Source organism: Rissa tridactyla, chromosome 4 (genome assembly GCF_028500815.1).
Source record: "Rissa tridactyla isolate bRisTri1 chromosome 4, bRisTri1.patW.cur.20221130, whole genome shotgun sequence".
Lineage (NCBI taxonomy): Eukaryota > Metazoa > Chordata > Aves > Charadriiformes > Laridae > Rissa > Rissa tridactyla.
Window position 1 is genome coordinate 63794052 of NC_071469.1, and position 13252 is coordinate 63807303.

General features: G+C 38.1%; 1 protein-coding gene across 8 annotated transcripts in view; it reads right to left on the reverse strand.

Annotated features, from left to right (window-relative positions):
* The window catches only part of BRF1 (BRF1 RNA polymerase III transcription initiation factor subunit), a 178972-nt gene that overhangs the window by 99896 nt on the left and 65824 nt on the right, over positions 1-13252 (reverse strand). For 5 of the 8 annotated variants that reach the window (XM_054200636.1, XM_054200639.1, XM_054200640.1 and 2 more), the window contains one exon: positions 6419-6450. The exons of 2 other annotated variants lie outside the window; for them this stretch is intronic. In XM_054200636.1, coding sequence (XP_054056611.1) covers positions 6419-6450 — 32 coding nt within the window. Of the gene's footprint in view, positions 1-1498; positions 1616-6418; positions 6451-13252 lie in introns of those variants that run through there. One more of the 8 variants, XM_054200644.1, reaches the window with a different exon arrangement.

Genomic DNA, 13252 nt, shown 5'->3' on the forward strand with positions numbered 1-13252 from the left:
AAACAGGAATACTTAATTGCTTCCATTTTTCCTGGAAAATCCAGGAAGAGAGACATCAGGTCCTCTCAAACAATACACTTCTCATCTTTAAAAGTTACCAGATATTCACAGGTTCTGGGGCATTTCTCATAAATGGGAAACTAAAGATGGCATAAAGCTCACTCAGAAATTTGTAATGGCACTGAACTGCTGAAACACAACATTTAAGAACTTGTGGGTTTAGTGGAAGAAGGCCCTTTCACTAAAATTTTATGCCACTGTCACTAATTTCAACTATTACTCACGCACACAACCTCTGACAGATGAGATATGATGTATAATAGGCATATACATTGAGTCTTTCTTTACTCTCATCATTTGTACGGTTTTTTTGCACTCCATTAAGCTTAGAAATTAAGAGAATTAATTTAGAGGCCTACTTTAATTTCTAGTTCTTTCTTCATTAAGAACTTCTTATAAAAATTCATATACTCCAATCTCTCAAAAGCTTAACGCTCCAAATTTAGAACCATATGACATTTGCATTCATAAAACCTAATTTTATATGAGTCCTTCGAACGATGAATAAACAAAAATGCCCTTCTAAAAGGATGTCTCTGGCTTAGACTTGAATTGGTGCAGCTTTAAAGCTTACCACATCAACTTCAGCCTCTTTTCCCCCTTCTTAGTTTTAAAGGATCATAGTGAAAAACAGTGTTTCCCCAAACTCTCCCCAGTCAAAATTGTCAAAATGTAACAACTGTTTTATGGACTTTCACAAGACTTGTGCTCTTTGTTTGTGTATTTTCATCAGATATTAAAATTTCCTAAACTTGATGTAATCACTAGGTTTGCACATCAACACCTAATACAACAGAGAGTGGTGTCAACTTCTGTCAGAGGGGATATTTAAAAATATCTGCATACCCTCACAGTTTTTACCATATTATTTTACGTTCAGTTCACAGGGTAAGTTTACAAACGTATGGACCTGCAACTGAGGTTTTTTGGTTTTGTTTTTGGGGTTTTTTTTTGTTGGTTTTTTTTTTTTTTTTTTTTTTTAAAAAAACAACCAGATTCTTCAGCAGGAAGACATCTTTCAGACAAAAAGTATGTGCTCATCAAGGCACTGCAAGAAAGCGGCTGGTTTTACCCTTAAGTTTTTACAGGAGAACTTCAGATTCTCTAAGATGTTGTCCTTTACCAATAGTTTATTTCTGCTCTTGTTACAGAAAACTTTATATTAGTTAAAAGGGGCATTTCGGGAAGGAATGGCTTCCAATTATTCAATTACATTTTTACAGAAAGATCCTTCTACTCGTTGTACTCTTTGCCCTTCACGGTATTTTTTGGAGACACAGTCTTTTCATTTCACATCTATCAGTCATCAGATGCTGATTTCAAAGGGACACTTCCATAGGGACTCTTACCCTTTCATAATTTCCTCTTGCTTTCACATCATGCCTGATGCGTTCACAAATACCAATATATTTCCACTTCTAGAAATAACAACAAATACCTCGTTTCCAGTAACATGGGAATTCAGCTGTTCATCAGTCTAACACCTTCCAGAATTTTAAATTCTCTTTGGAAAACAGGGAATCTCCCATTCATACAGTTACCAGGTCACAGAGTAGCAAAAAAAAAAAAAAAAAAAAAAAAAAAAAAAAATCAAGCTGCAATCATTCAATTAAAGTTTTTGCTTGACCCTAAATTCCATAAATTTGTAAGTCATTACAATTTCACTATGAGCAATTTCCAAAAAGGCTTTTCAAGACCATGGTGTGGCATTCTCAAAAAATATTACAAACGGTGACGGTGGTTAAGGTATTCTGTCTTTTAGAAAGACAAAGACCGGGCAGTTGGAACACGATGAGAATTCACACTGTGAAACATCCATGGCTGCTTGCCTAAATAATTAAGCAAGCATGAAAAGCAAATGAGTTTTTAAGGAGAGTGTCTGTTGCTGGGGAAAGAGGCACCTGTGGTTATTTGATTCATTATTAACATTTCTAGTATAGTAATGCCTGAAGGTCCCAACCAGGTTGTTTAAATTAACTCAATCAACATAGCAATTTGCATAGGGGCAATAAAGGCAAATGCAGTCAACATGTTAATAACTTTAAATGAACAAAGGGTATTAAAAACCAAAGCAAATGAATATAGTCTTTAGAAAATACTGTTTTAGCCATCTCTACACATTAAACTGAAACAACTTATTTTTTGGATCCATATTGCAACCAGAACATTACATTTAACCTCAAAAGACAACACACAAAACTACAAACATGTACCAAACCCAGCTTGTCAGGCTGCAGTTCAAAAAGAGACACAAATCAAAATTAAGCAGCTTCCTCTCACGCTATGCTTTAAAGCGTTGCCTTCAGTCTGGGGACTCCAAAGGGAGAGTCTACTTCTGCTAATCACATATGCGGTAGCCCTAGCATTCTTCCTCCACCACCACAGCAGTACAATAAACCATCATCATACCTTCTGTGCAAGAAAGTCAAAGAGTAATTTGTGACAGGCACAGAGGAATCAGGGAGGCCAATGCTGCCTTTAGAAGAAATAAATAAAAACAAGTATCCAAAAATAACCCACAATAAAAATCCTTCTGGGCAAGTACTGTTACTTGACTAGACAAATTCAAGATAAAGAAACAGGGGGTGAGAGTCGTGTTTTGAAGTGGAAGAGAGACCGAAGGAGAACTAGACCAAGCAAGTACTAGTTACTGATTTTTCAGTACTGATTATTTGTTGTGCCTCCTCCTCCCTTATCTAGAACCACAGTATAGTTCAGGCTGGAATGGTTCCCAGCAGGTCTCCAGCCCAACCTCCTGCTCAAAGCAGCATCAGCTACAAGAAGAGCTAGGTTGCTCAGGATCTCGAAAAACTTTGAGGAACAGAGACATCAAAACTGCTCTGAGCAACTTGTTCCAACACTTGTCTGTCCTCATGGTGAAAAATCTTTACTTGATATCAAGTCAAAACATCTCCTTTTAATTAATTATGTCCATTGGTGTTAATCCCCCTGCTGTGTACTGCTAAAGAGAGCCTGGTTCTAACATCTTTTCAGTAAGCATTAGCCTTATTTAACAGCAGGACACACCAGAAGGCACACTAAAAATTACATTCTACTAGGCTGAAATTGGAGATCAAAGCACTGCCAACACTTCTTCACAAAGTCTTTTATGACCACACTGCAAAGACCATGACACTGGAGAGTACAAGAGGCTAAAAAAGAAACTGCCATTTCCAAGGATGAGAAGGCAGCATTTCCCCACACTGAGATCAAAAACTTTAGCCAAATAGTTCTTCAGGTGCAAGGAATTAAGTGCCCCGAAACACATGAGCGAACCTAAACCATTCAAAAGTTGGGCCAAGGCAAGACAAGCTTCACAACTCTCCTAAACAAGCAAGGCCTGTCACTTAGATTGGACTGACAAAAAAGCAAACAAAAGGCCTGATTACAGACCTCTCTAAAGACTGTATTTGCAAGTAAAATGCAGTATCTGAAAATATAAGCAAGTACTTTCCCTGTCAGAGGCTGATGACTGATCGTCCTTCCAACTCAATCAACATGCAGCATGGCTCCGCTCTGCACGAGGAAGGAGCCTGATTTGTAGCAGTGGTCTGGACGTTTTCACTTCATTTCAGATAATGCTTTAAAGTCTAAATGTACCAGAGGCACACTGAATCGGACAACACTTTCAACAGGAGGTTTCCAAGACATAGGACACGCTTCACCTGAAGATAAAATGGGAGAAAAAAATACGCCCAAAATTGTCCTTCCAATTAAAAAAAAAAAAAAATAAAAAGGCATTTTGGCTTTTTCCAAGATGACGGCAATTTTGAAGCTCCAAAAACTATTATGAAATGTAGCAGTTCTCCAGTGGAACAAGACAAACTCCCACATCTCAGTCATCAGCATAAGAAGAAAACTGATATAACTCTTAAACAGACTGCCATTAACAGCGAAAATTAGTCTCCTCTATTGCTAAGTTTTAGCAGCATACTAAAAGCATATTACACTATAGGGGACAGAATTTTTAATGGAGAATGGGAGACCAAATCCCAAAGCTGCTCAATAAAGATAGGAAGATAGGTTGTACAAGAGGTACAGACCAAAGCCTAAGAGACCACACTTATGATTTCAACACACACACACCCTTATTTTTTTTTTTTTTTTTAAAAAAAAAGCTAACAGAACAGAACAAGAGAGAAAGAACACAAATATGATAGGTCACTAAACAAATACTGAGTTGCGGGTAACAGCAGATTCAAATCTTCTTCATGTTACTTCTACTTCATGTTACTCTCACTTTTCGCTACCACCTTCCTTATGTTGTGAGCTACAGAGGGTGTTGGCTCTCCCAGCGCTTGCAAGACATCAGCTGAAGGTCACTGATATGGAGGATGCCATAAGTGGGATGGAAAACGGCACAGCAAATATTGTCTCCAGCTGCAAGATGGTAAAAGGAAGCAGTGGATGACCTTTTTCACAGGCTTTCATTTACCCTTCTTGCTGGCAGCCGGAGTTACAAGGTTCATTTTTTGTTTTGCTTTTAGATGAAGCAATAAACTAAAGGTTGGTATACTTCCCCCCCCACCCCCGCCCAAATACATAAAAATCTATTTCAAGGCATTCTGTAATTCACTCAGTAGCCTCTATGAAGACCCTTCATAAGGATGTTTCATTTGGTAACTTTCTTCAAAAAAATTCCTGCAGTCAGCTGATTAGCAGCCCTGCAGGTCACTTCGCCTCCTGCGCAGCAACTGAGCTGCATCAAGTAGAAAATTCTGAAGAAAAATCTCAAAATTTGCTATTCACGTCTAAGCAAGAGTTGGTGAAGGTCAGCAGTAACCCATTTCAAATGTGATTTTTCTTCTGATATAAAATGGACGACTTTCTCATTTTGGTGGACCAGCATTATGTATTTTGTATAGATGAGTCTGAACAAGATAAGCATTTTGGAAAGATAATACCACTGCTACTACTAGCACCACCAACCTTTCTTTTCCTTTAGTGATATTCACATCCCAGTTTCAGGATGGGAGTGCTGTCCTTGAAAGAAAAAGGTATTTCAAAGTAATAGTACAGTCTATTAGATGGCTATCCTTTTCTTTCAAACTAATTGCTTTTCTTTTTTTATGCACATGACCTGTGAGCAAAGGCTGATCTAAAGCAGAACATTCCTGAAGTTGTCTGCCTCTGGTGGCCATAAATGTTTTGCCACCATCTTGAAAAGCTCTTTTATACGTTCTTAATCAGGACTTTCTGGCTAGCTACAGTTAACAATAATGTTTAAGATTCCTGTTTGCTCAGATTCACCTTAAAGAAGCTATAAAGTAAAGCACATCAGAAGTCTTCACACAGTTAAATATGTTAATACAGACATGACACCTAATGCATTTTTCCTCTTTCCAGGGTTGATTATTTCCCTGCTACTAATCTATTTCTGGCTCTTCCCATCTCTTCGGTTACCCCTCTTTAACCTTTTGGTCCTCTCCTGCCCCATCTCGACACCTTTTCTGGCTGGAATGTACAGAGGGGAAAAGACAAATCATTCGATCTTTCTGTCTGTTCCCACTGACAATACAGCTCTTCTTTTACAGGTACAATACCTCTTTCTTGTTCTTCCTCACATTGTGTGACTGTTCTTCACATTACTGTGATCATTCTATTTCATAACAATCACCATGCAAAAATCACCCGTGTTTAAAAGGAAATAAACCTTCCATTCTACACATGCAGTATTTGGTTAGAAGTAATCAAAATAATTGAATGAGAGTTTAGGAAAGAGGAAAAAAGTTACTAATTTTAAGAATTAAAGATTCATGTGATGATTGCAATTCCAGCAGACTGCTTCAAGCAATAAATAGTCTTCAGAGGGATGCCATTTACCAAGACAGCTGGGAGGACAAAAATAGATGCAACTAACCTACTCACATTGTATGTAAAACAGTTGTAACATAGAGAATGAGGGTCAGACAGCATATGTCAGTAGAGCTTTCTATTTCCACATACAGAGCAAGTACATATTTCTCTCAAAATACATTTTATAAAACAGGTCTCTTTAGTGCACTAACCCATTTACACAGTATTACCTACCAAAAAAGTTATTTCTGTCTTCAACAACTGTTGTTTTAAAAATGTGTAACGTCTGACCCTGTGCCATTGCAGTGACTCTGAATCCTGATGAAAGGATCATACTAACTCTTGATGTGTTATTTGCCGCATTAAAAGCAAAAATATTTGTTTGACATTTGATTTTACTGAACAATTACTCAGATTTACAAATCCAGTGATTTTCCAATTCAGAATTTTTAGAGAAAAATTAAAACATCCCAAACAGCCCATACTGACAGCTCTTTACTTGCAATTAATCTTAAACTTTAACAATTCAACAAAAGTTTCAAATAAAAAAAGGATACAATACCTGAAGAAGGTCACTGAGGTCAAGTAACATGTCTGTGAAGAAGTCAAGGAATATACATGCTTGTTGAACGTGACAGTGTTTCTTAATTTCATTAGCAACACCAAAAAAGGAAGAAATAAACCCAAGTTTAACTGTCAAAGAAACCAAATACGGACTAGGTACTTGGATGCACTACTTCTGCTAACATGCAGCATCCAGCTAACAGTTCAGCTCCCCAAAAAATCCTGCCAGCACCCGCTGCGTTTACTGTACAAGTTGTCTCTGTGGAGTGATGGTCTCAAAGAACACCTTGTGTGACTTAGAATACTCACCACATACTGCAGCCTACGAAAGCCCCAATGATAACAAACCCAACAATAGCAGCAAGACAGAATACTCTTATTACATTCCATTTAAGAATATAAAGCATCATCAATCTCGTATGCCAGCTTAAGAGCACAGGATCCCAGAAAAACAGATGAAAGAGCAAGCTACGAAAACTGCAGTAAGCTTCTTTTGTCCTCTTCTATGAGGACCTGTCAAAGAAGTGGGAAGAGAAAGCGGCTTTGGCAACTCTCTTCTCTGACCAAGCAAATCAGCTGTCACCTTTGAGTTTTCACTCCCTCCATCATATCCCGTGCTGCTGCAAAAATATCAGGTCACCGTCTACTACTCATTATAGGCACACTTGGAACTCATAATAGCTAAGAGCAAGCCACAACCACTGCAAGTTTCCATTGCATTTTACTGAAAGTAAGCATACTTATAAATACATTGTCCTAACAGTATCTAAAAAGAAGAAAACCAAGCCCCATTAAGCTTAAGGTGCAAAGGTAGCCTTCTCGCTGCTATCAAACTAACACGCACTGGATCTCCTATCAGCTACTCAGGTGTGGCTCACATGTATTAAAAGGGTTCCGGTTTTACCATTAAAAGGAGCGTCAAAGTAAAGTGTGAGAGAAGGCGGGCGGGGGGAAGGAGAGAGAGGCAGGCAAAGACGACATGTACGCAGGGGTGTATGTGCGTTTATGTATGTAGCAATGTGTTAAGAAATCCAGTATTAAAGCAAAATACAGGGACGTCAGTATAGTTTGGTACATCGTGGTAACACAAGTATTAGCGTATGTTCTTCTTAAAGTATGCCAGACTAATATAGTACACGTTTCTCCTAAGCATTATCAGCTGTGGAAGGAGAGCAATTCAGATAACGTAATCAGTTCATACATAAACATTTTTATCCTTGAGCATTTGTATCCTTAGTTTGCATTTGAAACTGGATGAATTTAGTACTCCAAATTTGTTACAAAATTCAATACATTATGTTAATATTATTTGGTGACAGTTAATTTTAGCATTAAAAAAAACACAGCATAGTGGGATATTTAATTAGCTGAAAACTTAGTATGTCTCTGAAAAAAATCCAAAATCCATTATAGATAATATTATGCAAGACATTCAAGTAACCTTAAATTTAAACACAGTAAGGATATTGCTAACAAAAACAATCCGTAAAATATAGAACTTGCAAATCTACACAGAGCAATACTGAATTCAATGCAAATTTTTGGGAAAAGAAGTGAGAAAGGAGAAAATGGAAAGACTTTAACAATGCAATTGCCAAGGAACCATAATAATCATCAGCTCATCAAACAGATCTAGAAAGAAATCACTACGCCAATTTTACACTTGAGAAATATTCGAGGTCTGAAAATGTTCCTAGCTAGTTACTGACCTGAAGTGTCTGGTTATTCTATGCCCACCTTGAGATACCCTCACCACTGACATAACTTGTAACTCATACCTGATAGATTTCGTCACAATTTAGGAAAAAACAACAACAAGAAAATCAAAACCAAACAAAAAACCCCAAGCAAACTAACAAACAAACAAAAAACCACCAGAAGAAAAGCAGCAGGTTATTGAGTGAGCAACTGAGCGGTCCCGGAGTCTGAATGCTGTTCCTGGAGACAGAGGAGGAGTCAGAAAGAGCGTCACTGCCAGACGCTAATTCGGATCTTAGGTGAGCCAGAGCGCTACTTTTCTCACCCAGGCATTTCAGTTACAGTCATGAAATCTGTGTTCTTCATTCTCCTCAAACTGTTAAAAACACTTTGGTGGAAGACATAAAGTTAATAACACATTACAAGTGCTCAGGCTTTATTACTGTAAGGAAAAAACGAACAAAACACACCACCACACCTTTTTGTCCAAGTAAGAAGAAACAGAGAGCACTTGCATGCATTTATAACGACACAAGATTAGAGCTAAGAAGCTGGAAAATTCGCTTGCAGGGTTCAGGCAACTCTGAAGCAATTTTGAGCTACTCTATAGATGCTTTAACATACAGTTGCTTTTCTCCTTAGAGAAGTTAGTTCAAGTGTCCACTGAAATTGTAAGCAAAGGTCACAGTAAAAATGTGGCATTTCTGGATTTCATTTAAGGTAGCCTCCAGCAGTCTCTCTCCCTGATGAGACGTGTAGCTGCTACAGTGAAGCCAAAGCAAGGGGAAACTTGAGTCATGCAGTAGCAATGGGTTGGCCTTTACTGTGAATATTGTGAGCACAATTATCAGCAGGAAGTAGTTGTAAAAACAGGCAGTTGTTTTCAAACTCCTTTTCAGAGTTGGAACAGTTCAGGAGAACGTACAACAACAGCTGAAACCAGCAGATAATACTTAATATGTATTCAAAAATTATACAATCATAAGATAAATGTTTTCTTTGAAGCCAAAAGAAAACAATGATAATTTTACATATGGAGACTGCTAGCACATGGAAAAGTTCTCAAAGGGATAGAAAGCTAATGATATTGTAGATATACACTTACAAACATAACAGAACATAAACACAAGAGGCCTTAGGTTATAAATGCACACAATTTAAAAAAAAGTGAAAAGTAAAAAGCGTTAACAGTTTCAACTGCTTTTCCTTTGCTGTTCATTCTTCGAGCTAATTTTCACCAAGGTATGCAATTGACTGTCCATCACTAGAAACTTTTAAATCAAAATGAGATGCGTCTAAAGGCTTTACTTCAAAAGATTTCATTTAAGGGAATCCTTTGACGAACATGATGCAAGAGGTCAGACTGAGTGACTAGAACACTCCTTTGCTGCCTTTATAATCTAGTAATCTGTGGATAATGTGAGAGCACGATGAATCACAGCAATAATGATCTCATTCTCAGCACCAGAGGAAACAAAAGTTCATGATGAAATGAATAGTACCGGAAACCTAAAACCCAAAATACCAAAACAAGCATGCATTTGTCCTTCAGATAGACCTACATTTTACATATTCCAGCAATCCTGAAGTACTTATATGTAGCGAAATCCCCTTGGTTTTCAATATTAACACTTCCCAGGAGGCAAACCTGCCATTTGCCAAAGTTATATACAGAGATGCAGGAATAAATTGTGGAAGATGCTTTTAAAATAACAACTACTATTTACAACAGAGTAGTTGCCCCTCCTAAAAAAATTAATAAATTTTTAAATTAAATATTTATTTTAGTGTCTGACAATCTACAATAATCAGGAAACCTTCAAACAGATTATTTCGTGCTACTGTGTCAAAATTCTTCCGCTACGTAGCATGTCATATCTGGCAGATACAGGCACATATGAACAGCGCAGACAGATAGAGTCTAGTATTTATTTTAGTTAGTTAGTTTTCATGAGTTACCCCCAGAACTACTTTTTTTTTTTTTTAAAAACTTATTTTCAGAAGCTTACTACAAGACCAGCCACACCACAGAAAGAGGATTAATGCCAAGGAATGGTGACTGCAAGCCACTCAGCAGAAATCTGACATCCGTAAGAGCCATGCTGTCCACTAATGAACCATTACCTTTTTTCAGTTGAAGCTAAAATGCTTTCTGTTTCTAACAAAAACTAAAGGCAGATCCATTAAATGTATAAAATATTTAAATATAATGCCCCTCTCTGTTATTCAACAAGAGCAATTCAGCTGGCTGCAAACAAAAAAGTAAAGCTTAATAGGAAATCTGACTGAAAAAAAAAATTAAAACTTTTTTTTCCTCAAGTCCTAAATGAAATGAAATATTTGCATTTTCAATGTTACAATTCTGTATAAGCTACATAAGAGATGGAAGCTTCCCAGATGCGCTTACAGTAGCAAACACAGGGAGGTAAGACAAAAGGGAGGGTAGACATATAGAATGGTTCGGGTTGGAAGGGACCTTAAAGATCACCTAGTTCCAACCCCCCTGCCATGGGCAGGGACACCTCCCACTAGACCAGGCTGCTCAAAGCCCCATCCAGCCTGGCCTTGAACACTTCCAGGGATGGGGCATCTACAACTTCCCTGGGCAACCAGTTCCAGTGCCTCACCACCCTCACAGTAGAGAATTTCTTCCTAATATCTAATCTAAATCTCCCCTCTTCAAGTTTAAAACCATTATCCCTCATCCTATCGCTACACTCCCTGATAAAGAGTCCCTCCCCAGCTTTCCTGTAGGCCCCCTTTAGGTACTGGAAGGCCACTATAAAGTCTCCCTGGCAGAACTGGAGTGATACCAGGGTGAAAAGCTAGTGACAGCATTTGGCTGGCCCTGAACCCTGTTTCCCACCTTTCAGTTCAACATCCAATTCACAAACTTCCCTTTCCAGATTTTCATACACCAAGTGATTTCTGATTATGACTTATCACAATTATATCTCTGCCGCTTTACAAACTTTCACCATTTAATTAGCAATTAATTAAAACTGACTGACAGCACTAATCGTTTAAGGTAAACATTTCTCTTCCCACTGACACTGAACTAAAGCAATTAGAAAATAATAACCAAAACCAATTCTTTTGTAGAAAACTAATTTCTGATAACTCTAATAAAAGCTTTGCCTCGAGGCTGAAATCCTACAGAACCAGTTTCCAAAGTTTCTCAAGTTTGCAATTCTGTCTGTGCAAAGAGGTCCACAGAGCACACGCTGCATTTAACAAATCAAACTGGTAGTACAAATGCCATTTTCATAAAAGGCTAACTTTACTTATGTGTAGGTTAAATGCACGAGCAAAAAAAAAAAAAAAAAAAAAAAAAAAACTGCATTTTGGTCTGCGGGGTTTTTTTTCCTTCTTTGCACACAGCTGCATGTCTGTATTTCATAAAACTGTATTTTTCTATTCTGTATTCTAAAATCCCCAACTAAAGGACAAAACGCAGTGCCGCACTCCTCCCCCTGGTAAATCAGGCTGTTTCTCTAGCAGTTCCCTTTCAGCACGTGCAAGGCCTCTACCTTCATAGATAAGACAAAGTTAACAGCACTAATTCAGCATCATACAACCACCTGGGTAGATTATTAAAAAAGGTAACAGGCATTTTGGGCCGCACTCAGCCTGCCTGATTTCATGGCATTAACTCAAAGGGTCAGGAGTATAGCTTTCTGGCTCACTCAAGTTCTGAGTTAGCCTGACACCAGTTCTCCCCTCCTGTATCTCCAGCGTCTGTAGACAAAATCTAGGGCAACTGGGCTGCCGACTGGCACCACAGCCGGCTAGACTGGATGGATCCAACGCCTGCGAGCTACATTAACCTTCAGACTCCCCAATGCACATTCAGTTCAGTCTTTACTAAATTAATGGTGTAGCTTTTCTTAATAATTGTCTTCAGAGTCATTCCCATTTAGAGGAACATTTTCAAAAGCACGCCAGGCCAGCTGAATATGCAGCGAGCGTTCAGCACTTTTGAAAACGCTGCCCTTGGAGAATACGGTCTTCAAAGGATTAGGGCTAGGCTGTATTCCTAGTGTTACTGACTTCAGGTAAATAACCTGCTTTGTAGAATATTGCAAAGTATTTACACAGTCGCACGTAAATTTATAATGCAGTGCAACACAACCCAAAAAAGTAAAAAAAAAAAAAAATATATTTCTTGTCCCAAAAATGCTTGTTCAGTCAACTCTCAATTATTCAAGATACCAGATGGATAAAATATGCAAAGAATATTTGTACTAAGCTACTGGAAGATAATCTAGTTAGTATATTAGCTTTCGGAAAAGAAAATTTAGGCACAGAATCAAAATGTAAATATTAATTTAAAAGAAAATTTAGGCACAGAATCAAAATGTAAATATTAATTTAAAAGTTTTGAGAGACATGAGGTTAATCTTCAACCTGGATGTGACCATGTATAAATAACAGTTGGCTATATTCAAACAACAAAAAGTCTCCAAACAAGAAAGAGAGACCCCGTCCCCTGAACAGTAAATTGAACAAGCGGTGGTGAGGGAAAACAAGAGAGGTTGCTAGGAGAAGGAAGGTTTTAGGAAGAACTTAAAAGAAGACCGGGGCTGGCAGACAAGAATGGGAGAGAGGCACCAGGAAAGGAGCACAGCTCAGGCTGCAAGGGAAAAAGAAACAAGAGTAAATAGTAAAATCACTGCAGAAAACATCCTGTGTCTGAAAAGAGTTCAAACACATAATCAGGTATGAAATTGCACAGTCCAAAAATCTGCAAAGAATAACCATTTGATAATAAAGTGGGCGTAAAAGGCGGCAGCTGGGAAGGAGGACACCAATAGTAAAGATTTAAGTAAATGTAAAGGAGTTCAGTTCTCTCTCTTTTCCCCGTGGACAAAGTCTGTAAAGGTTATGACTCTTGTACCAACAGTGAAAGAAAAGTTTCACAAAACTCAGAGGGGCAGATTTGGAAGAACTATTCTGAGATGACAATCAGGTATTCAGCACAGCAGCAACACACACATTTGGAAACAGGAAGCAGCTAGCTGAGACAGAGAAGTGGCAGAAACTCGAAGGAGAGAAAAATCACTGCCTGCTCAGAGGTGGCTAAGGAAAACCAGCACCGCCATGAGCCGGACACTCTGCTTTTCAGAAAACTCCA